General features: G+C 47.7%; 1 protein-coding gene across 1 annotated transcript in view; it reads left to right on the top strand.

The window, feature by feature from the left end:
• Positions 1 to 24,826, top strand: part of LOC131566863 (voltage-dependent N-type calcium channel subunit alpha-1B-like) — a 317,557-nt gene that overhangs the window by 121,047 nt on the left and 171,684 nt on the right. Inside the window, exons 5-6 of the mRNA XM_058818307.1 lie at positions 1,504 to 1,656; positions 7,423 to 7,610. Of these exons, the coding sequence (XP_058674290.1) occupies positions 1,504 to 1,656; positions 7,423 to 7,610 (341 nt within the window). The remainder of the gene's footprint in view (positions 1 to 1,503; positions 1,657 to 7,422; positions 7,611 to 24,826) is intronic.

Raw genomic sequence — 24,826 nt, 5'->3', positions numbered from 1 at the left:
AACCTTGATGTGCAACCACCCACAAACAGGGAATATTCTTCCCTTTTATTCCCTTGGTGTTTTTCCTGTCAAAGAGACCTTGCTGCTTTTTTAAATGTCTGTGCCCATCTCCATCTCACTGGTACTGTACAAAGTGGCAAACAACGATGGTCCTTCACCCCCCAGCCCCCAGGACAGGCCACCAGGGCAGCTGCAGGGATTTGTGTGCAGGTTTTTGTGAGAATAAAAACAATAATTATATGATTGCTGCTCCTGTGTTTGTTAGCTGCTTTGGAATGTGGCTTGGACATTGTTTACCAACAGGTGAATGTTTCATTGGTTGCAAGTGAATTGTTTTTAATTAATGACCAATCACAACCAGCTGTGTGGGACTCTGAGGAGTCAGCCATGAATTTTTCATTATAATTCTTGTTAAGCCTTCTGTCTGTATCCTTTCTGTATTCTTTAGTATTGTTTTAGTTTTAGCAGGACGTTATCAGCCACCTCCATCTCCTTATCTCCCTGCCTTTAATTGAAACGAGTGCCAGGGCTGGTGACAAAGCTGTGGATGGGCAGGCTGGGTGTTTGTGCAGAGCAGGGTGTGACAGAGACAGCAGTGTCCCTTGTGGGCTGTGGGGGGAGAGGAGCTCCTGAGCAGCCCCCAGTCCCTGGCACAGGGATCACATCCATCCCTGGGGCTTTGATCAGTGACAAGATCAGCTCCTGGGACATTTCTCTTTGCCCTCACTCTGAGCTCCTCAGGACAGGTTTCACTGCAGTCCAGACCCTGCCTGATCTCTCCCAGCACCACCATAATCCTCCTTCCAGGGAAACGCTCCAGCCTCGTGTCTATAGACACAAATTGGAATTTATTTTGGCACATATCTGCAGGAGAACCTGGTGCAGCTAAATAATTGTATTAGCTGAGGTTTAATCTTCTGCTGTGGTCTCAGTTCCATTTCAGTGCAGTCAGATAATAACAGTAATAACAATTCAGCACCAATTTCTTAATTACCACTGAGTCCAGCCACGGTGTGAATTTGGTGGGATAAAGCTGACACTTCCAGCTTGTCTGGAAGCTTCCATGTCTGGACACTTCCAGCTATCTAAAGCTGAAATATCCAGCATGTAGAGAAGAGGGAATAAATTTATGTCCCCCTGCTCTACACCAGACTGGCTTGCTTGGCCCTGAGGTGTCCTAGATAGGATTCAAGGCTGCACCACAACTGCCCCAAGGACCTGGCTCAGCTCCAGGCTGTCTCAGGGCTCCAGCAGCTTCAGGAAAAACCCTCTGAAGCTTAACAAAGCACTGGCTCTGTCACCTGAAGAAAAGACACCACAAAAGGAGAACCGCCAGCTGTCTCTCCTGCTCTCATGGCAGGAAATTGTTTTATAGCACCTTGGGAAAAGCAGCATTGCCTGGTATTGCCAACCCTCAGTTGGACAGCCCCTCTCTCCCACTTTCTCTCCACTCCCAAGGCCCCACTTGCCTTCCCTCCCTGAGGTGTTTTTGTGTCCCCACAGGCCTGCAGGTTGTCCTCAAGTCCATTATGAAGGCCATGGTGCCCTTGCTGCAGATTGGGCTGCTCCTCTTCTTCGCCATCGTGATGTTCGCCATCATTGGGCTGGAGTTTTACATGGGCAAGTTCCACAAAACCTGCTTTTCCAACGAGACAGGTGAGCTCTGCCCCTTGGACCTTCCCCTCCTGCTTCTGTGCTGCTTTTCCTTTTGCCTCTTTACCCACATATTCTGAGAATTACACAGAATTTTGTGCCCACCCTACACGGACTGGGACAGATTCTCCTCTCTCTGATGCCACAGTGCTGCTCCCAAGAGTGACATGAAAGTCCTTAGGACCTCCTATCCCAAAAGAATTTTCTCATAGCAGAAGCACAGAAGCAAATTCCTGTTGTTTCTTATTAATTAATGGTGTCTGTCTAATTTTCCTTGGGTTTTGCTTCATGCACATTGAGTTTCCTGAGGAGTGTTCTGGGGACACTTTGGTGTGGAATAGTAAAAGAGTGAAAAGTCTGGGAGCAACCAAAAAATAAAAGGGCAGTAGGTGGGAGGCAAGGAGTCCTTTGATGGAGAAAGGATAAAAATTACCTTCAGAGAAGGGAAATTGGGCACTGAAGAGTAAATGATGTGTCTGCCTGTGAGTGAGTGATAGACCCCAGAAGATGGAGGTGGAGAAGGATGATCCCAGAGATTCTTGGCTGAGAAGAATCATGTGTCAAATCAGGGAATCATGGAATGCTTTGGGCTGGGAGGGACCTTAAAGATCATATCATTCCACCTCATTCCTTTATTGCAGTGTTAATATATGTTTATTACCTGATAACACACATTAAATTGTTGTTCTTGTCTCCAAACCATTGCATTTTAAGGTGCAATCGACTTTCTTTAAAACACAGCCTTGTATTTTCAGTCATTATCACTAATAGGTCTTAATATTGATTTATTTCCATGCAATGCAATGGTAATAAAAGAACCCTGCCAAATCTCTGGGCATCCCTCACGGTGCTTTCTGATGGGAGCACTTTAATACACTCAGTGTACACCGAGATTTGCAAAGGGAATTCTTGCTCATGTTCCTGTGGAATGCTGGAATAACATAAAGCAGGTTGTGAAGGAGTTGGGAGTTGTGAGAAAATCCTGGCAATTCTTGGAAGAAGGGAGGTTTTGGGCTGGATTTGTAGGAGGGAGAAGTCCCTTTGTAGGTGGTATGGCAGTGGGGCAAGGACAGCAGTGACAGGATGGGTGTGGAGGGAGCAGCAGAGTCAGTGCTGAGGTGGAGGGGAGGATGGATCCTGAGCAGGCTGGGGTTTGCCAGGAGCATTTTCGGGTCTGTTAGACAGCAAACAAGGCAGGGGATGTTTGTGCATGCCTTGTGAGCAGGAGGCAGCTGCAGGCAGAGCCTGAGGCTCTCCCTCACGGCTGACACCTGATGAGGGAGGATTTTCATGAGGGAGGATTTTCATGAGGGAGATTTTCTGCCCTCCCCAGAGCAGTGCAAAAGGCCAACACATCCCCAGAGCCATGTGTGCTCCCCACATGCTCATCTCTGCCATCAGCAGCACTGACCAAGAGAGTGTGGGCCAGGTGTGGGGACCCAGGACAGGTTTTTGTCATGGCTAATGTCATGTGCAAGCTCCTCTTGCTGGCTGGGTGCATTCCAGCTGGAATTGGGAGCATGGCTGGAGCTCTGCTGCCCGAGCTGCATTTCATCTCTGCTACCTGGATTGCATTTCAGCTCTGCTGCCGGAGCTGCATTTCAGCTCTGCTGGCTCGTTGTGAGCTGTGGTTTGTTGTAATTGAGATGATCACAATACAAAGCAACACACTCCATTTTCAGAAGGTTTCAAACCTGTTTTTACTATAGCCTGCATGCTTTTTATGCATTCTTGCAAACTCATCAGTTTACACTTTACTAATTGGTCACTAAAGACAAACAAAGTGCTCATTGGAACAGGCAGTTGCAGGTTTCTCTTATTTCTCTTTCTTTCTTTCTTGGTTTCTGTGTCAACAACCTTGGTGGAAAATTATTTCAGGGGTGAACGTGGATCCTCTTATCAAACTTCTCTCTGTAAAACCTCTTGCACTGTGGCAACAACAACATGTCCCTTTAAAAACCCTTTAATGCTTCCCCAATCCCAGCTCTCTAAACAGGGACATTGCTTGGGATATTTGCTTACTGTACTTGTGGGGTTCCCAGACAAAGGAAGGAATGATGAATCTGACTCCATGTTCTTAGAAGGCTAATCTATTATACTATGTTATGTTAAATATAATATAACACTATATTAATACTATATTATAAAATAATACTATATTATAAATAATATTTATTATTAATAATAATTATTATTAATTATAAATAATAAATACTATATTATAAACTTTATAATACTATATTATGTTAAAGAATACTATACTAAACTATACTAAAGCCCCTGTCTAGGCAGGGGAAGGGGCTCTGGGGGTGCTGAGCTGGCTTTGGGTGAGTTGTGAGCATCCCTCCCAGCTGCCAGGCAGGAAATGGTGTTTCTGGAAAGGAGAGGGGGCTGAGGTTTCCTGGCACTGCATCCCCTGGGAGCAGAGCAGCAGAACAACCCACAAAGCTCTTGCAAACCTAAGTGCTCCTCATCCCACAGAGGTGCATTAAGGAGCCTGGGCAGAGACCATGGGCTCCAAACCAGCCTGAGGGTGGAAATGTGAACTCATTAAAGAGATGCCTCTGGTAGGGGGTGGAAAATGGGAGGAGGGAAAGCTGCTTGTGCTTTTTTCTGTTCCAAATCCCCGAAGTGAGCAAACCCCTGGGATTTTTCCTGGAATCAGGAGCCAGAGGGACAAACTGTGCATCATGAGGGGACCAAGCAGAGGTGTCAACGGCGAGTGTTGCTCTGCTGAGCCAATAGCCTGGGTTGGTCAGCAATGAACTGCAGCACAAAGGGGTGCTGGGCACCAAAATATGGCCAAAGGATTATTCAAGGCCTTTCCCCTTCAGCCTGACTGTTCTGAGTTGGAAACATGGCATTATTGTAATGAAAATGGGTAAAACTCAGTGGCAGTTTTGCTCCAGTCTTGTTTCCCTCTCCCTGCACCCTCCTTGCTGTCCTGCTCTGCTGACACAAGATTATTTTGAAGGACCTGACCCAGCCCAAATGCCCCAAAGCTGCTCCAGGAGAGAAGGGCACCATATTTATTTCCCATTTTTCCTTGAGATTCCCCCTTTCTCTGTCTTCTCCAGCCATGAGGAATAATGTCCAGTTCTTGTCACAGTTTTAAAAAAGAAAAAATCCCCCACTCACCCCTTTGTGGTGGATGTGCAGTGCATTGTCAGAGAATTCCTTGGCAGCAAAAGGCCAAACCGAGATGAAACTGGATCCTCTTTTAATGCACACTCTCAAATGGTCAGCAGGAGCCAGCTTTGGCATTTTCTCCTCTCACCAAGCCCTTGTGAGAGCCTGTGGTGACCCATCTGGGAGCTGGAGGTTTGCCCTGCACTGAGGCATTGAGTCAACAGGAAAGTGTCACATATATATTTTTATATATCTACACACACTTCTGTCCTGCTCCACCGTGACAATTTTGCTTTCCTCCCGCAGCCTTTGCTCTGTGGAATGATTATTACTAATTTTTGTTAGTGCTGCTCCTGCTTTTCCCCCTGGTGAAATTGGATTTTGTGCTGTTTGCTGCTCCATAAGGTGTCCCTTTAAAAACCCTTTAATGCTTCTCCAATCTCAGCTCTCTAAATAGGGACATTGCTTGGGATATTTGCTTATTGTATTTGTGGGGTTCCCAGATGAAGGAAGGAATGGTGAATCTGACTCCATGTTCTTAGAAGGCTAATTTATTATTTTTTGATACTATATTATAATAAAGAATACTGTACTAAACTATACTAAAGAATACAGAAAGGATTCTTACAGAAGGCTAAAAATATAATAATGAAAACTTGTGACTCTTTCCAGAGTCCTGACACAGCTTGGCCCTGATTGGCCAGTAAGTCAAAAACAATTGACATGAAACCAATGAAACAATCACCTGTTGGATAAACAATCTCCAAACACAAATTCCAAAGCGGCAAAACACAGGAGAAGCAAATAAGATAATTATTGTTTTCCTTTTCCTCTGAGGCTTCTCAACTTCCCAGGAGAAGAATCCTGGGCAAAGGGATTTTTCCAAAAAATGTGACAGTGACATTTGCTTGCTCTGAAAACCCAGCACTGGAGTTTTCCAGCCTGCAGCACTTCCCAGCTGAGCCTGGAAGGTGCTGGGATGGTCCTGGCCATTCCTGGGGGTCCTTCCCTGACAGATTTACCTACCTTGGCCTCCTCTGGGTCTGCAGTGAAGCTGGCAGAGAAGTACGATCCCACATGGATCCTTTTCTTCTGTTTGGAGCAAAAATGTGGAGCTTCTGGAGGAGCTGGAGTCCTTCAGTGCTGCCTTGGGGTGACACCAGGGGCTCCTCATGCAGCTGTGCTCAAACATCTGTACCAGGGCAATTCTGGGGCAGTGCACACGCCCAAACTGGCATTAGTGCAGAATGCCAGTTAATTTTGCTTTAATGCTATAGGGCAAATATTTAGCACTTTGAGGGTGTTTAAGTGTGTGCCATTCCCAAATCCCTGCTTTTACCTCACTGTTGGTTTTATTTTTTTGGATGGTGTTGCTTTATTTCAGGTTTTTTGTTGTGTTTGTTTTTTGTGGGTTTTTTTTTCATGCTGCTCTTACACCATTTCCGGGCCTCTCAGATGTACTGGGCTGTCACGAGCCAGAAATTATTTGCAGTTTGGAAGCCTCTTCTGCCAGTGACAGAACAAGAGGAAATGGCCTCAAGTTGCTCCAGGAGAGGTTTAAACTGGAGATTTGGGGGAATTTCCTCACTGAAGGGGTGGTCAGACATTCGAAAGGGCTGCTCAGGGTGGAGTCCCCATCCCTGGAAGTGCCCAAAAATGTGTGGATGTGGCACCTGGGGACACGGGTTAGTGCTGCTGGGTTGATGGTTGCACTTGGTGATCTTAGAGGTCTTTTCCAACCTAAACAATTCCACCATGTGAGATGGAAAATAGGAATTTTGGGCACTTCAGGGATGGCTCTGCTCCACCCCCACCTCCCACAGCCCAGCAGTGTGGAAATGATCACAGGGGCACAACGACTTTTACATGTCCATAGCGGCACAAAGAAACCCAAAATGGGAATTTAATCCTCGCACTGGTGCCAGGAGGATGCAGCAGCACCAGACAGGAAATTCTCAGGATGGTTTCAGTCAGGAACTTCTCAGGATGGTTCTAAGCAGGAACTTTTTAGGATGGTTCCAAGGAGGAACTCTTCATGATGGTTCCAATCAGGAACTTTTCAGGATGGTTCTAAACAGGAACTTTTTAGGACGGTTCCAAGCAGGAACTTTTTAGGATGGTTCCAACAAGCAGGAACTCCTCCAGATAGTTCCAAGCAGGAACTTTTCAGGATGATTCCAATCAGCAACTTTTCAGGATGGTTTTAATCAGGAATTTTTAGGGTGGTTCCAGCAAGCAGGAACTTTTCAGGATGCTTTCGAATCAGGAACTTTTCAGGATGGTTCCAATCAGGAACTTTACAGGATGGTTCCAATCAGGAACTTTTCAGGATGGTTCTAAACAGGAACTTCTCAGAGTGGTTCCAACAAGCAGGAACTCCTCAGGACGGTTTCAATCAGGAACTTTTTAGGATAGTTCCAATCAGGAACTTCTCAGGATGGTTTCAAGCAGGAACTTCTCAGGATGGTTCCAACAAGCAGGAACTTTTTAGGGTGGTTGCAGCAAGCAGGAACTTCAGGATGGTTCCAACAAGCAGGAACTTCTCAGGATGGTTTCAATCAGGAACTCCTCAGGATGGTTCCAGCAAGCAGGAACTCCTCAGAGTAGCTCCAACCAGTAACTTCTCTTCCCTCCCCACAGGTGAGGAGGTGGGGGATTTTCCCTGTGGAGAGGAGCCTCCTGCCAGACAGTGTGAGAGCGGGACCACGTGCAGGGAGTACTGGCAGGGCCCCAACTATGGCATCACCAACTTTGACAACATCCTCTTCGCCGTGCTCACCGTCTTCCAGTGCATCACCATGGAGGGCTGGACCGACATCCTCTACAACGTGAGTGCTCTGCTGGGGCTGGGAGGGTTGGGTGGGAAGAGATGGTTCTGGAATTAAAAAAGTGATTTAATTTGTGTGGTTTTTACCTCCTGAACCCCTGCTTTTGAGGAGGATTGTTCCTGTTTTCCTGAGGGTCTGTTTCTGGTTCAGTCTGAGGTGCTTTGAGGGGGCAGAGTTGCTCAGCTATGGGATGAGTAGGAGCAGGAGGATGCAGCAGTACCAGACAGGAACTTTTCAGGATGGTTTCGGTCAGGAGCTTCTCAGGATAGCTCCAATCCAGAACTCTTCGGGATGGTTTCAGTCAGAAATTTCTCAGGATGGTTTCAATGAGAAAACTGAAACCTGGGTAGTGGCAGTGCAGGAGCTGGTGTCATCCCAAGGTGCTCCTGTGCTCTGCTGGGTGAGTAGGAGCAGGTTCTCACAATGCCCCAAAGAAATTCCAAATTGTACAAAATTGGGTGGCAAAAGCAACAACTCCTTCATATTTTGTACCTGGAGGTTTCCTCTCCTGACTGGATGATCAAGCTTGTAACACTGAGCTCCAGGACTGGTTTTGCTTAGTCCAGTCCAGTTTTACAAAGCCCTATCACTCACCTTCACCCCTGGCATGACTGTGGGCTGCAGAAAAGATGCTCCAGGCTGAATTCCTGCCTTCTGCAAGGCAGGACCACGACTGGCACAACCTCTTGGGTGTTCTGTTTTGTTATTCCCAATTTTACAAAGAGCAGGATGATTTCCCCCAGCCTCTGCTGACTTCCATTTGAGGGTGCAGTTTATGTGGAAAAATCCCTAAGTTGGGCATTCCTGATGCCCTCAGCCCATTTCTCTGGCTGGAGGGATGATGCTGTGCTCAGTTTTCTTCATCACAGACTCCAGAGCCCTGCTGGGCCCTTTCAGTCCTTCCTGGAAGGGTTTTTGTAGCAACAGGAAAGGATTATCCTCAGCCACAGTGAATTGCCAGGTACAATTCTGCTGTGTTTGGAGCCAATAAATGTGATTTATTCCCTTCTCCCTTCCTTGCCCAGTTCCTGCATTTATTCCCAGTCTCTGACCACTTAAAGCCATCTCTAGAAGATTTCTCCCCTCACCCTAAAGCCTCACCATACCACCTTCTCATTCAGCATTCCTGCTCCTTCCTCCTGGTGCCAAGTGTTGTAAGAAAAGCCCATTAGCATCCTGGCTGGAATTGATTAATCAATATGTGGTGCATGAGATCATCTTCTCCCAACCTGCCTCCTGTACCACATGCAAAACCCCGAGCTTACTATGGGGGTATTGATTTTGGGGGCTGATTGAAGCTGTTGTAGTTTCATTCTGGATACCCATGAATTGGGAGCAGGTGCTTGGACTGTGACAGTCCTGCTGCAGAGTGAATTTGTTGTGTCTGAGACCCCAGTTTAGGGTTTGATCTGGCAGATCTGAGGGGCTCTGGATGTCCTCACTGAGGGGAGGCTGAGTGCTTTGTGCTGTGCCATGGGACACTCAGCAGAAGGCAATGGTGCCAGGAGCCACCCCTGCCACCTGTCCCTTGTCCCCAAGGGCTGTCAGCCCCTCCCTGTGCTGCTCTGCTTGCTGAGGACTTGGCTGTGCTATTGCAGGTTGGAAACAGAGAAGGTGTGGGTGGGGAAGATCCTCTCAGTGCAGCCCTCAGCCTTTTCACAGCTTCTCTCATGTGCTGCTTTCTGGCCTCTTGTTTCTTGGTTTGGTGTCTTCTGTGCCTACTCCAAGTCCATCAAATTGAAAATAGGAGACAAAAGCCCAGATTGTGCTGCAGGAGTGACTGGAAATCCTCCATGGGGTATTTGTGGATGCATTGTCAGGCTGTGCACAGGTAACAGCAGTGAAGCCATAGAGTGATGGAATGGTCTGGGTGGGAAGGGATAATCCCATTCCAACCCCAGCCATGGCAGGAACACCTCCCACTGTCCCAGGCTGCTCCCAGCCCTGCCCAGCCTGGCCTTGGGCACTGCCAGGGATCCAGGGACAGCCACAGCTGCTCTGGGCACCCTGTGCCAGGGCCTGCCCACCCTCACAGGGAATAATTCCCAATTCCCAATATCCCATCTAACTCTGCTCTCTCTCAGTTTGAAATCATTGGCCCTTGTTCTGTCCCTCTGCTTCCTTTTCATAAGTTCCTTCTGGCCCTGGCAGGGGCTCTGAGCTCTCCCTGGAGCTTCTCCTCTCCAGGTGAGCACCCCCAGCTCTCCCAGCCTGGCTCCAGCCCTGGAGCAGCTCCATGTTCTCCTGATGTTGAGCACCCCAGACCTGGACACAGAACCCCAAGTGGGGTCCCACAAAGGCACAGCAGAGGGGGGGGAATCACCTCCCTCATGCTGCCCACCCCTCTGTAGGTGGAATCCTGCTCCAGGCAGTGCAGAAACTGCCCAGGGATGCTGCTTGGACCCTACTGGACCCAGACTGGGAAGAATCTGTAAGATGCTTCCCCTTGAATCCAGAACTGGGAGAGTAAGTGAACCCCTCCACAAAGGGAGAGTGTCAGAGGTTTTTCCTTGTTCAGGGAGCTCTGATTCACCAACCAAGCTCTCCACTCCTAACGAAAATGGGTTTTGTTAGGAAAATTTTATCAGGAGAAGTTTCCCTGTCAGCCCCAGGCTCTGGTGTCCTCAAGGAGAGCAGCATTCCCCTGCTGCAGGATACTCATCAGAGCTGAGCTGTGCACCTACTTTTAATCTTTTCCTTAATTAAGATTTGCAAAAGGCTGTGGGACCATGGGAGGCAAGATGTGGTCTGTGTAAACTGTGATTAAGCATTAGGAAGAATAAAGGAGCTTTTTCTCCTGCTAACTCATTAAAGCAGGGAAAAACACACAGTTCTGGGGCCCCAAACATAATGAGGACATGGAACTGTGGGAGCAAGCCCAGAGGAGGTCACGAAGTTGAGAACAGAGCACCTCCCCTGTGGACACAGAAGAGGTTGTGTGGAGAGCTCAGAGCCCTTCGAGGGCCTGAAGGGGCACCAGGAGACCTGGAGAGAGACTGGGGACAAGGGATGGAGGGACAGGACACAGGGAATGGCTTCAGTCTGACAGGGAGTGGGGTTAGGTGGGATATTGGGAATTAGGAATTGTTCCCTGGCAGGGTGGGCAGGCCCTGGCACAGGGTGCCCAGAGCAGCTGTGGCTGCCCCTGGATCCCTGGCAGTGCCCAAGGCCAGGCTGGGCAGGGCTGGGAGCACCTGGGACAGTGGGAGGTGTCCCTGCCATGGCTGGGGTGGCACTGGGATGATCTTCAAGGTCCCTTCAACCCAGACTGTGATTCTATAAATGCTCCTAATCCTGAGGATTAGCTGAGCCACTCCTTCACCCCTCCCGTGAGTGCCACCACCACAGCCTGGCTCAGGTTGGGGCAGATTTGTCCCCCTGCTTGTACAAACCCCTCCCTTGGTGCTGCTGGAGCAGCCAGCCCTGCTGGGACTGAAATCCCTGTGCTGCCAGGCAGTCTGGGACTGAGACCCATTAGGGGAAGGCTGAGGTTACAACTTCTGCCTTAATGGCCCATTCATTTCCTGCTGCAAAACGTCTGGATTGATTGTCCTGCATCAGCAGGGCTCTGCTCTCACTCCCCTCCTCCTGCTGCACTGCTCTGGGGGTGCTTAGGGCAGGGCTTTACTGGGATGTCAGGGTGTTGTATTTGCAGGGACCCTCATGGCAGGGAAGAATCATGAATCTGACTCCATGTTCTCAGAAAGCTAATTTATTACTTTATAAACTATAATATATTAAAGATATATATATAGTATACTAATATATATATATAAAGTATACTAATATAAATATATTAGTATACCATAATACTATACTAAACTATACTAAAGAATACAGAAAGAATTCATACAGAATGCTAAAAAGATAATAATGAAAACTCCTGACTCTCTCCAGAGTCCTGACACAGCTTGGCCCTGATTGGCCAAAGAGTGAAAACAACTCCCAGCAGAATGCAATGGAACAATCACCTGTGGGTGAACAATCTCCAAACACATTGCACATGAGCACAACACAGGAGAAGCAAATGAGAGAAGAATTGCTTTCCTTTTCTCTGAGGCATCTCAGCTTCCCAGGAGAAAAACTCTTGGTGAAGGGATTTTTTTTGTGAATGTGACATCTGGGAGCAGTCACTGGGTGGGATGTGCTTCACCAGTTCAGCACTCACTGAAATCTGGGAGGTTTTGCTCTGTCCTGAAAGCAGATTGGAGGCTGAGAAAGTTGGGCTGTGATGGCACCAGGCAAACTGAGGAGTTTGGTGTCAAGGCTGTTCAGGAGAGAGGGATGGGGTTTGATGGCTTGGCTCAGGTCTGTCAAAGTGAGGGGTTTGTTGTGAGGGATTATTCAGTCATTCCCAAAGGATTCAGGTGACTTTAGAGGTGGTCCAGATTCAGCTTTCCGACAGATTAAGAAACTCACAGCATCAAAGTCTTCAGCACAGCCTTGCCGTTGGAAACCTACCTTGTAAATATTCACTCCTTGTCCTGTGATAAATTAAGGAATTAGGAGAGCAAGAAGAAAGCAGGTTCACAAATCCCAGTCCATTTTTACCATGCTGATCCACTATTTATACTTCCAGAGACTTTTCCTTTTAATTGGGGCTCATGAAAGCTTTCTAGCAAGGCTTTATCTGGGAGGTGATTTATGCTTGAAGCAAAGAGGCTGAATCATCAGTAGGGTGAAACACTTCAGTAATAAGCTGGGGAAAAGAACTTCCTGCCTCAGCAGCACAAAAGCATTGGAATAATGACTCCAACCAAGCTCATCTGAGAGCTGCAGGTTTGTCTCAGCTGTGCTTGTTTGTGCTCAAAAGTGTCCAAGGACCAATAGGTGGTTTAGGAAAGCTGGTGATGAGGAAGAACATTTTTCCAGCAAGTGGAGTATCTCCTGCTAATTCCAAGCTTCAGCATCATCTGGGAATGTATTAAAATAGAGCAACCCAGCAGTCTTCCTCAGGGTGAAAGCCCAGTGCTGTGGCCAGATTTTCAGTCCAGCCCAGTGCAGACAGGTCAGACACTCCTCAAGCATGGGCAGAGCATTTTCTGGACTGTGAAATTAGGGAAGAGTCTGCTACAGCACGAGCTCACTGTGGAGAACAATGCCACTTAGGGGGCCACATGCCCTAGACCTGACTTTGTGCAGCTGGGCCTACCCCAGTGCCAGCTGGGCTGGTGGCAGCAGCTGGGTCTCTCTCTGCAGTGTGAATTCAGCAATAATTGGGTTGGTGCAGCTGTTCTGCATCTGGTGTGCTGGTGCTGGGGCAGTCTCTGCTCTGGGCTCTCTGGTTCTGGGTGGCCCTTTGAGCTTGTGGTGTTCACCTGGAGCACCCCACTGGCCTTGGGGTGACATGGGACACCACAGGTTGCTGCTGAGGATGGCTGTCTTGGTTTGAACAGACAGGTGTCTGCTAAGGAAGGCAGGAGGCTCCCTTGAAATAGAAAATGGAACCCCCCCCCTTCTGAATTATTATAATTTTGAAATTAAGGGGCTCTCAGGCAAAGATATGAGACTAAGAATAAGGGTTCTGTACTAGGAAAATTAAAAATAAAAATGCAATAGTACAAAACCACTACTGCCAGAGTCAGACCATTCCCTGCCCCCTGTGTGTCAGGGGGTGTCCCAGCCCCATCCCAGGGGGGCTCAGCCCTCCTGCAGTGCCAGCTGTGGCTCTGCTGCAGCAGGGATCCTGCACAAGGGGGGAGTTTTCCTCTGCAGCTCCAGGGCTGCTGCAGATGGGCCTGGGCTCCCTCTGGCCATGCAGGGCAGCAGAAAGCTGCTCCTCTGGCAGTGCAGGGGGCAGAGGCTGCTGTGCTGTGCCAGGCTCAGATTGGATCCAGGCAGGAATGCTTGGCTCCTGCCCTGGGCGCAGCATCTCCCCATGGGATGCTGGCATTGGATCAGCCCTGCAGGGACACTCAGTGGCCATGGACAGCAGAGATCTCCTGGAGGGAGGGTTGGCTGTGGGAGAGATAAAGAAACAACTGCCCCATGGACAGCAGAGAGCTGCCCCAGCTCTGACAGATATACAAACCCCCAGAACAGAATACACACCCTCTTTGTTATGTCAATTTATTCATGAATTTATTCATTATCCCCATGAAGTGTCTGGATGTGCTGCATTTGTTATCATGCTTTGAGCAGGGCTCTGGCAGTACCCAGGGGCTGCTGGAGCTGGGGGATGTTGGTGCTATTGAGGGAGAATATTCCAGTGATGGACTCCAAGGGCAGAGTTTGGGTGCAGAAATCACTGTGCTGGGATGGGGGGAAGCAATGGCACTGCTCAGCAAGAGAAGCTGTGGTGCCCTGGGATCTGAGTCCTCCTGAGCCCTGTTTTCCCTCCAGATCTAGTTTTCAAATCAAGATAATTTCTGGATCATTTTAGATCCTCTTGTTTACATGCTTGGTGTTTGTGAATGACAGTGATTCATCTATTGCTAATATGGGCTCTGTGGAGGTGGAAAACATTTTCAAGAGGCAATAGTACAACTCTGCTTTCCTTTGCTGAGCAGTAATTCCCAGTTTTGCCCATGCAAGAATATTGCAATGCTGTGATGGCTCTGATGAGGGGAGAGAATGATAAATCTGACTCTGTGGATATCAGAAGGCTAATTAATTACTTTATTATAATATATTATTTTATACATCTAAAACTGAATCTGCCAAGCACTCAACCCTGCTCACACCGCAGAGAATCTCGTGACTGTCAGGCAACACACACACACTTGGCCCTGATAGCCAGGGAAACAAAACATCCTCACTCTGGGTAAACAGTCTCCATATTGCATTGTACCTTGGCACAAACACAGGCACAGCAAATGATAAGAATTGTGTTTCTTTCTCTGAGGTTCAGAGAATGTGAAACCCAGAAATATTATTGAGAAGAATTGTGCCTTGATTTTCTCTGAAGAAGAGAAATGTGGCTACGCAAGAACCTTATTGTCCATCATCAAACCCTCCTCTGGTTGCCATGGGAAGTTCCCCTTCTTTTGCAAAGTGAGAAAAGCCTGAAAACTTCTGTGCCTGCCCATGAGTTCCTCAATCAAAATAATTCTTTAGCTAGGCTGAGCCTAAGCATTCCTTACAGAGAGGAGCCAGCTGGGAGCTGCTGTGGAGCTGGCAGTGATGAGTTTGGAGCTCAGAGCTTTCTGTGGGATCCCCAGGGGATTAGGAAGGGGCTGGGGGCTCCTTGCTGTCCTTCAGAGCCAGCACGGTTTGCTCTGCTCTGTTCCCTCTGTGAGGTGCCTTTGATGTGCACCAGGAGCTTCCAAAGAATTGAGAATTGTGTTTGTGGACCCAGAAAATCATGGGTCAAACGTGCTCCATCTGGAGCTGTCAGAAAGCTCAGTGCTGACTTTCAGTGAGCTGAGCTTTCACCTTTCATCTTTCCAGGAGTTCAAAGCTCCACAGTGGAATTTGCTTTGCAAAGTGGGGGCTTCTTGCAGGAGAGCAGAAATGTCAAAGTGCACCCTCGCTCTCGTTTGATCTTAATGGCAAGAGATTTTCATGTTTCTTCCATTTCCTACTGACAAATATTAGTGTCCAGTGGGTCTTCCAAGACTGTGGACTGGGCCTAACTCAATGTGCTTGTGAGTAGGGATGAACAGTTCAAACAAGATATAAATCTACCTTAAATTGGATCCCAACTGGAACTTTACCCTCCCTGCATTAAAATACCTTATGATTCATTTGGTATTTTTCATTCCTTTTTGTGTCATTGAATTTCTTTATTCTTAAGATACAGAAATGAAAGGCTAGGATATAATTGTTGTTCCATTTTCAGCCCAATCCAGAGATGGTTTTGTTGGTGGGATGTCACCATGATATTTTCTGAAAAATCCTCTTTGCCCAGGATTTTCTCCTGGGAAGCTGAGAAACCTCAGAGAGGAATGAAAACAACAATTATCTGATTGCTGCTCCTGTGCTTGCTGCTTTGGAATGTGGCTTGGACATTGTTTACCAACAGGTGAATGATTGGTTCCATGTGAATTGTTTTTAAGTAATGATCAATCACAGCCAATTGTGTCAGACTTCCTGAGTCAGTCACGAGTTTTTCATTATCATTCTTGTTAAGCCTTTTGTCTGTATCCTTTCTGTATTCTTTAGTATAGTTTTAGTATAATATAATATAGTATAATATAATATAATATAATATAATATAATATAATATAATAGCCTTCTGAGAACATGGAGTCAGACTCATCTCTTCACCTCATCCTGGGGACCCCACAAACTCAACATCTTTGAATTTCTTTATTCCTAAGATACAGAAATGAAAGGCTGGGATGTAATTGTTGTTCCATTTGCAGCCCAGCCCAGAGATGGTTTTGTTGGTGGGATGGTTTTGGGGCTGTAGGGGCAGAAGAGACTCTGCTGTCCCAGTTTGGAGAGCTCATATGTGTCTTTTTGGGGTGTTTCATAGAATCATGGAATGGTTGGGTTGGAAGGGACCTTAAACCTCCTCTCATTCCACTTTCACCATGGGCAGGGACACCTCCCACTGTTCCAAGCCCTGTCCAGCCTGGCCTTGGGCACTGCCAGGGATGCAGAGACAGCCACAGCTGCTCTGGGCACCCTGTGCCAGTGACAGGTTTATTTGTGAAGATCAAACCTGTGACTCTTGGTCTCCATTGCTCCCAAGTGTGAGCTGGGGGATCCAAGGATGTTCCTCAGGAGGAGTTTGGATGTGACCAGCACTGGTTACCTGGACCATGAGGTGATTTCCTGAGCAAACAACCAGGTTGGGGTGTGAGGGTGCGGCTTGGATGTGCTACAGAGAACAGAAGAGAAATAAATAACACAGAGCAGATCCCCTCAGCTCAGACTTGGATGAAGGCTCCTCTTTGCTCCCTGGCTGAGATTCCTCAGGGCTCAAGAACCTCCACCTTAAGCGCCTCTGAAACCCGCCAGATAAGGCTCACAGGTGACTAAATGTCCTTTTGCTGGCCCTTTGCTCAGATTGTGGCTTCTGGGGGGAGGTTGCACTTGGCTTTGCTCATGGGGACTGTCACAGCTGATTTGGTGGCACAGTGACTGCTCCAGCAGAGCCTGTGGGACTCTGCAGGTGACACTGGGACTGCTCTGTGTCACTGGTGGGACTGGTGGCACTGAGATTGCTCTTCTCTCCTGGTACAATGAGGAGCAGTTGTTCTGCTCTCTGTTAGAAGTGACCTGAAGCCAAACCACTGAATCCCAGACCCACAATTGCTGAATATTGAGAGGAGAGAGAAGAAATGTTGTGTTTGCAGGGGTGTCCTGGGACTGGCAGCAGCAGTGTCTGTGAGGAGGTTCAGGCTCCTGTGAACACTCTCTGTGCATGATCAGTTCTCCTTGTGAATAAATATTGAGAAGCAAAGTTGTTTAACCAGCAGAAGTGTGAGCAGGCAGCCAAAGGAAAAGCTGCTGAAGGGTTTTCCTTTCATTAACAGGGAAAATAAGCACAAGGAGAGGCTTTGTTTTGCCACTCTGAACCCCACAGCACATTTCTGATATGGTTCCTTTGTTGTTCCTGTCATTTCCAAGGATCAAGTTTTGCTCCAGGTGAATGTGGGGTGTCAGAATCCAGGGTTGGAAGGGACCAGCACTGGGAAAGCAGAGCAGGGGCTGGGCCAGGCTTGGCATTGAGAGCTGCACCAGAGCAAGCTGAGAACAAGAAGGGAGCTCTGCTTCCCCTGGCACACAGCTCAGGATTCAGCTGGGTCTTTGAAGAGATGGAGATCAGGGAATCACAGCTGAAAGGATGACCAGGACTGCTCAGGACACCCCAACAATCCCTTCCTGGGATCCCTGGGAGTGTTTTCCAAATGCTCTGGCAGCCTCAGGGCTGTGCCCATTCCCTGGGGAGCCTGGGCAGTGCCAGCACCCTCTGGGGGAATCCTGAAACAAAGCACATGTGGGAAGGGAGGAACCAACAGATGAAAAATGAATGCTGCAACATGCAATGCCCACAGGTGTGTGAAGGAATGTCACCATGGCTTTGTCTGCAGCAGAGCCTGTTCTGATCTCTCAGCTTTTCAGAGCACACAGCATCTGCCTCACAGCTGGGCGACAGATCTGGTGTAAAATCCCCTCCAGCCCTGACCTGGGGAGATGTTACCCTTGGGATTTGCTGCTCACCAGTGCTGAACCTCTCTTGTCACTGTGCATTTGCTCCTGGAGATGCCCAGGCCCCTGCTGGGGACAAAGCCAGCAGGGCACGTGTCACATGCTGGTGTCGTGCAGCTGTGATGGAGATGGGAGCTGAGCTCCTGAGCTGTGCCACGAGGTAATTGTGCTCTCTCTTTCTCCCTGCAGCTTCATAAAGAGGAGAAAAATCTCCTAATGCTGTTAAGTGCTCAATTGCACTCGCTATCGAGTTAGGGTGATTTGAATTTGCTAATAAGAACCAGCCACCTTCGGCGAGCACATAAATGATAATTCCCAGCCTGGAGCTGTGGGGTTAATGTTGATTTTGTTGGTTTTGTGGCTCAGTATCACCAATCATCTGCAGGAAAGTAGGGCAGTGAAGGCAGAGTTTGGAGCAGGAGCCAAGAGCCTGGCAGCAGCTCTGAGTGCAGGGCTGGTTTGTGAGGGAAAGGCTGGTGGGGAGGGAGGGAAAAACCTCTCCTGTGCATGGGGGTTTGTAGAAGGGGTACTGGAAGGCAGGGACACACTTAGGGGTGACCAAACCCTTGCACAAAAACCCCAAACCAGTTCAGCCCAACTATTCACTTGAGCACAAAACCACAATGGGAGCTCTGGATGTGTGGAACCCATCCAAACAGAGAGAACCTGTAGTGTTTGCAGGGATGCCCCAGCAAAGGCAGGAATGATGCACCTGACTCCGTGTGCTCAGGAGGATAATTTATTATTTTATTATACTATATTATATTAAAGAATACTATACTGTACTAATTAAGAATACAGAAAGGATCCTTACTGAATGCTAAAAAGATAATAATGAAAACTCCTGACTCTCTCCAGAGTCCTGACACAGCTTGGCCCTGATTGGCCAAAGAGTGAAAACAACTCCCAGCAGAATGCAATGGAACAATCACCTGTGGGTAAACAACCTCCAAACACATTCCACATGAGCACAACACAGGAGAAGCAAATGAGATAAGAATTGTTTTCCTTTTCTCTGAGGCTGCTCAGCTTCCCAGGAGAAAACCTTGGGTGAAGGGATTTTTTCAGAATGTGAATGCCACAAGAGCCCCCATGTGGCCTGTGTGCCCCCCATGAGCCCCTTACACCCCTGCTGTTGGCACACAGACATTTTGTCAGTTGAGATGTGCATTTCATCCATGTTTCCTGCTGGATTCAAGCTTCCTCCCTTCCATTATGTTGTTACAACCTGTGGTTATTTTGAGTATCAGACAGATTTATTGTTATGTAGAAAAATCAGTCTTTTAGGTCACCCTCCATTCACTTAGCTGATCACTGGTGTGTGACAGACATCTCAGCATCTCAAATTTCAGAAATTCTTATGTAAACAGACTCAGCTACCACTCATTTGTGGAAAAATATCCAAATTTTTCTGTGCCTTAAACCCCTCCCTGGAGCTCTCTGCTCTGAACTCCCCTGAGCACCAGATGGAGTGGATTTCTCAACTCCCTTTTCCCCAGGGAGAAGCCTCACTCCAGGCTTTGGAACACCAAACTTGCTACCAATGAGACCTGGTGGGATGTAGCAGTCCAGGAGCACAATAAATTGGTGTGAGCATCCACGGATTTGTAGGAAAAATCCCTCGTGAAGCACTGAACAAGCAGCACAAGCTTCTGTGAGGGGAAAGCGCGTGGTGAAAGGAGGAATCTGCACAGCTGATGGATCCTGTGTGAGCTGTCAGCACAAGAGCCCTACACCAGCCCCAATTCTGCCCATTATTGCTGCTTTCCTCCTGGGTTCTGGAGGGCTGCAGACCCTGTTTGAATCCCCAGCTCTTCTAAGGGATGCAGGCTTTGCCTGCTTCCTCCTCTAAAAGGTTTGCAGAAACCCAAAGATGCTGGAATAGGAAATGTGTGGAGTAAGCCTAAGGCTGAATATTTGGAATATTTAAATGCCAAGAGTGGTGCATGTTTGTGCCCACGTTTGTTTCCATCCATCTGGGAACACAGCCTAGCTGACCCCGTGCCCCATGTGGGCATTCCCTCCAAACTGTGGGAATCCATAAAATCAGAGGGTTTTGGGAAAGCTGCAAAAGGCAGCCTCAGAGGCAGCAGAATTGTGATTAGAGCTAAGCAGCAGCCATGAGATAGGTCAGCAGAGAAATTATGTAAAATGTAGAAAAACAAGGACAAATAGAACAATGGTCTGTGCATTAACACTTGTCTAGAATAACTCCCTAAGCTACAGAAAAGTTTATCTAGCAAGATATTAGAAAGGTTGAAGCTTAATAATGGAGCTCTGTGCATTGTGTTTTAAGGCTCACAAGCAGGTATTGTATTTGAAATAAGCAAGCATTGTTTAATCAAAGGTACATGTACTTAGAGTGCTTGGATAGAACTACTGTCAGTGTGCTTTGGCTTTGTGTGATTGGCCAAAAAACTTTGAAAGTAAGTTCTAACATTAGGTTCTTGGTTTGCTGCCAGGGATGTGAGCTGATGGCATCTTCTCATTGTCATAACCATGTAATGAGACTGATGCTGGAAAATCAAACAGCTCAAGGCACGTTCCCAGCAGCCCTGTCCTGTTTGTGATTTGTACACAGACCCCAGCCAGTGATACAAGCCTGAGAGGATTGAGACATTTCAGCCCTGCTCCAGCAAATTACCCTGCTCAGAACAGCCCTTGAGCAAATGTGTGAGGCTGAGCAGGAGCTGAAGCACCTCCCTGAATCTTCTGGGGTTTATTTAATGTCTCAGGGAAGATTTATTCCAAATGACAGCAGGGTGGCCACCTCCAGGTTTAATAGGAGACATTTCAGATATTCAGCAGGAGAGTGACATATATCAGACAAACTTCAAGAGTCTCTTCAAGGCAGCAGTTGCTCTCTGAAAAGCAGTGAAACCTCTCCAAACAGCAGCATAACCGTGGGGGCTTGCCAAGAAAAAAACCTCCAGCTGAAGAAATCCACTTGCAGCTCAACAGCATGAAAGCAGCGAGGGTACAAACAGCCCTGAACATGCCTGGCAATTGCTTCCCTGCCCAGGATGAAAAAGGCATCTGAGTGCTTTCAGATCATGCCAGTGCTCTGCCATCCCTGCTGCATCAGGGGCTGCAGTGGCACAGAGTGACACAATGGGTCTGAGAAAACCCAAAGTGGAAGTTCCACTTGATTTTGTAGTTGTTGAAAAGACAGGTGTCTGCTAACCAACCTGGCCCCACTGCCAGGGATGGTGTGTGAAAACACAAGAAAGAATAAAGGTGTTGCTGTGATTAAAAAATGGGTTAAAATTTTCTTTTTAAAGGCTCTGTTCTGCCAGGAACTTTGTCTTTTGGAGAAGAAACAACAGATTGCCTGAGAGGTGGTGGCTGCCCCATCCCTGGGAGTGTCCAAGTCCAGGTTGGATGGAGTTTGGAACCACCTGGGGTGGTGGAAAGTGTCCCTGCCCATGGCAGGGGGAGAGATGAGATGGGTTTTAAGGTCCCTTCCAACCCAAAATATTCTATGATTCTAAAATCCAGCTCTTGCAGGGGAGGAAAATCACCCAGGAGCTGTGGGAAGCAGCTCATCCCAAAAAACACCCTGAGTGTCCCTGCTCCTTCTGGGGCTGGTTTGTTTAACTGGTCTGTGGCAAAACCTTTGCTGTTCATCCCTGTTCCCAGGTTGTTTCCTCCTCCTGGAACCCAGAGAGGAGCAGCTTTGAGCTGGGCTCATCATTTTTTACAGGCTTAATGAATATACACTGTAGTAAATATTTTCACACTTCAATTTGGAATTTCACAGGCAGTTCTCATTCAAATTTGGAACAACTTGGCAAGGCTTTTAGTTAGGAAAAACCCTTTTCTTTCCTAGAGCAGAGTACTTTTTATTTAAAATGTCTTCAGAAAACCTTATGAAATGTCTTTAGATGGAGCCAAGAGGATCATGCCCAACTGATTTTTTGTTCTGTTTTATCTGAAGCAGGGAAATGGGAGGGGTAAAAGACCTTTGGAATCTTGTTCTGAGTAGGAATTGAATTGACAAAGGGCTCTTGGGCCTGGGGGCTGTGCTGTGCTCTCAGTTCTGCAGAACTGAGCTCTCAGCTCCAGCTCCTGAGCCGTAGATTTATTTACAAGGATATTTTTTGCTCATACTTAAGGGAAAGCTGAACTGCTGGAGGTGTCTCATTAGAAGATAAGAATGAGAAGGTGGCCTAACCGAAATAAATCGATACTGTGCTCATTGCCAGTCCTCTGCTGGAGAATGCAGGTGTGCAACAGCCCTTGGTTATGATTTCATACAACGGAATCAAGGCTTTAATTCATTCAGCCAATTTTCTGCTGCTGGAAACTTCTTGGGAGTATTTGCTGGTGATGTTTACAGGGAAAATCAGAAAGAGTCTGGATCTGCATGAGGATGATGAGGAGGCCTGTGCATTATCCTTAGGGCTGTTATTTGCAATAACAACATAATTTTGGGCCTTGCCCCACAGTTTCCTCTGCTCAAAGCAGCAAATGCTGGATTGTTGGATTGCTCTGGGAATTTCTCTGTGTCTTTGCTGACCAAGGGGCTGCAGGGCCCAGGAACTGCTGAGTGGCAGGAAAAGTTTATTCTGCATCTACTCACTAGACCAGCAAATCTCTGTGTGGGTCTGGATGCAGACACAGGAAATCTCCTGTGTCCCTGAGCAGCCAGAAGAGCAGGGCTCTAAATCTTTTTCTGTGTTTATACATTTATACCCAGGGGTATTTCTCCCTTCTCATGACTTTCAGAGCACACTTGGGGACAGCTTTGACTCCTCAGACACCTGAAGCCTTTGCAGATAAGAACACCACGTCCAGGGAGTGCTGAATTTCCTCCAAGTGCAGCTTGACTCACGCAGGAGTTCTCTCGATGAATGATTTGTGCTTGATAAGAACTCCAACCTCAGCAGCAAAATTTGTTTTTCAAGGTGCTTCCTCCAACTGCAACACCCAAGAGCTCCTGTGCTCTCCTTGTGCCCCTTCCCAGAAAATGCCAGCCCTGTGTGCTCAGGGAACCCTGTGGATGGGGGCTGAGGCACTGCTGGCAGGAATCAGAATATTTGGGGTTTTGCTGGCTGAACCTGCTGCCCCTGCAGCACCTCAGCCTGCGTCCCATTTTGTGAAATGCTGGAATTACTTGATCTTGTGAGCTCTTTGGCTTTTAGATTTGTGGTAGAATGTGTGAAATGCATCCTCAGAGAATCACAGAATGGTTTGGGTTGGAAGGGACGTTAGAGATCAGCTGGTTCCAGCCTCCCTGCTGAGGACAGGGACAGCCTCTACCAGACCAGGCTGCTCCAAACCTCATCTAACCTGGCCTGAAATCCTCCTTATCCTCCAGATAAGCACCCCATGGGGCTCAGAGAGGGGCTGGGCAGGTGTTTGCTGGGATAAAACTCCCTCTGGAGAGCTCCATGCAGAGGCTGCCCTTCCTCACCCTAAATGTGCCTCACCTGTCCCCACCAGGAGCAGTCTGAACTGAGTTTCCATCCATAATTCAAGCCCACAGCTGTTTAAAAATAAAAGAAAGGGAGGAGAGGCTGTGAAATGAAAATAAAACCATTAAAAAGAGGTAGAGTCCCTTGGCCAGCCTGTTCTTTTTGACAGTGGCAGAGCTTTCCCAGTGCCAGGCAGGCTCATGAATAAAGCAGCTGAGTGAGTTCATGCTAGCTGGGGAAAGAATGAATTTTTTATCAAGAAACCCTGTTAGCATATTTATGTATTGATATATTGGTGCCATAAGCCTTTGGATCAAGGCATAAAACAGCAGTGGTTTTGCTTTTTCAGCCTCCCCAGCTCTGCAGAAGGGGCGAAACAAAAGGGAGGATTTGCTTCTATTTAAACTTGGCTGAATTAACATTAATATTGCTTGCAACAACTACAGTTAAAACGTGTTCCTACATCTACTGCTATTGTGCAAAATTAAAATGCTGCCAGCTTTGAGGATTTTTCCCAGAGTCTTCTCATATTTGTCTTGATTTTATGCATTTGGATGCTTTCAGAGGAAAGCCCAGCTCTGGATTGGTGTATTTGAGGGAATTATATCTCCCTTCACTCTTCTTTGGCACTTTCTGGGTCCTGTCAGGGGAAATGAAAGGTGGGAAATGAGAATCCTAAAGGGGGAGGTGATCGAGGTGTGTGTGAAGGTGAAAAGGAGGAGTGGAGTAGCTCAAAGACCTCAAAGAGAGAGGATCCTCTCAGGAGCCTGGATCTGAGTGTGAATGTGCAGGGGTTTGGGGTCTCCTCCCAGAGCTCAGGCGTGTGAGGGGAGGGCAGAGGCCACTGGGGACTCTCTGAGGGCTTTTCCTACAACTGCTGACCCCGTCCCAAAGGGCTTCTAGGAAACGCTTCCTCTGCCATGGGACCCTTCCTGGTGTCCATATCCCCACAAAGGCACAGGTACAATGTGCTCTCAGAGGAGATCAGATCCCAAAGGGCTTCCAGGAGACATTTCCTCTGCCATGGGATCTTTCCTGGTGTGCAAATCCCCACAAAGGTGCAGGTATGATGTGCTCTCAGAGGAGATCAGATCCCAAAGAGCTCTCAGGAAACACTTCCTCTGCCATGGGATCTTCCCTAGTGTCCAAATTCCCCACAAAGGCACAGGTACAATGTGCTGTCAGAGGAGATCAGATCACAGAATCCCAGAATTGGGTTGGAAAACACCTTTGGACTTGATGATCTCAACCTATGACCTAACACCACCTTGTCAATGAAACCATGACCCCAAGTGTCACATCCAGTGTTTTATAAACCCCTCCAGGGACAGTGACTCCATTCCAGTGCTCAGTCCCTTTCAGTGAAGAGTTTTTTTCCCAATTCCCAGCCTAAACTTCCCCTGGTGCATTTCAAGGCTGTGTCTCCAGTCTCAAATTGTTGTCTGGACCTTGCATGAAGTTTAGAGGCTCCTGAAATCCTGTCCATCCCAATTCCAGCCATGGAAACCTCCAGCTGAGGGGTGTTCCTCACAGAAGACATAGCCATGTTAAAACACACTCTTGTAAATATCTTAGGGGAAAACAACACCAGCTGCAAAGATCAAGAATTGTTTTAATTCCTTCTCTGAACTTTCACAAAACTGCACAGAGCATACCTGGGAAAGTTTATCTGACTTTTATCTCTGACCAGCATCCATA

This window comes from Ammospiza caudacuta, chromosome 21 (assembly GCF_027887145.1).
Source record: "Ammospiza caudacuta isolate bAmmCau1 chromosome 21, bAmmCau1.pri, whole genome shotgun sequence".
Lineage (NCBI taxonomy): Eukaryota > Metazoa > Chordata > Aves > Passeriformes > Passerellidae > Ammospiza > Ammospiza caudacuta.
The sequence above is the reverse complement of the archived record's forward strand: the minus strand, read 5'-3'. Positions and strand labels throughout refer to the sequence as shown.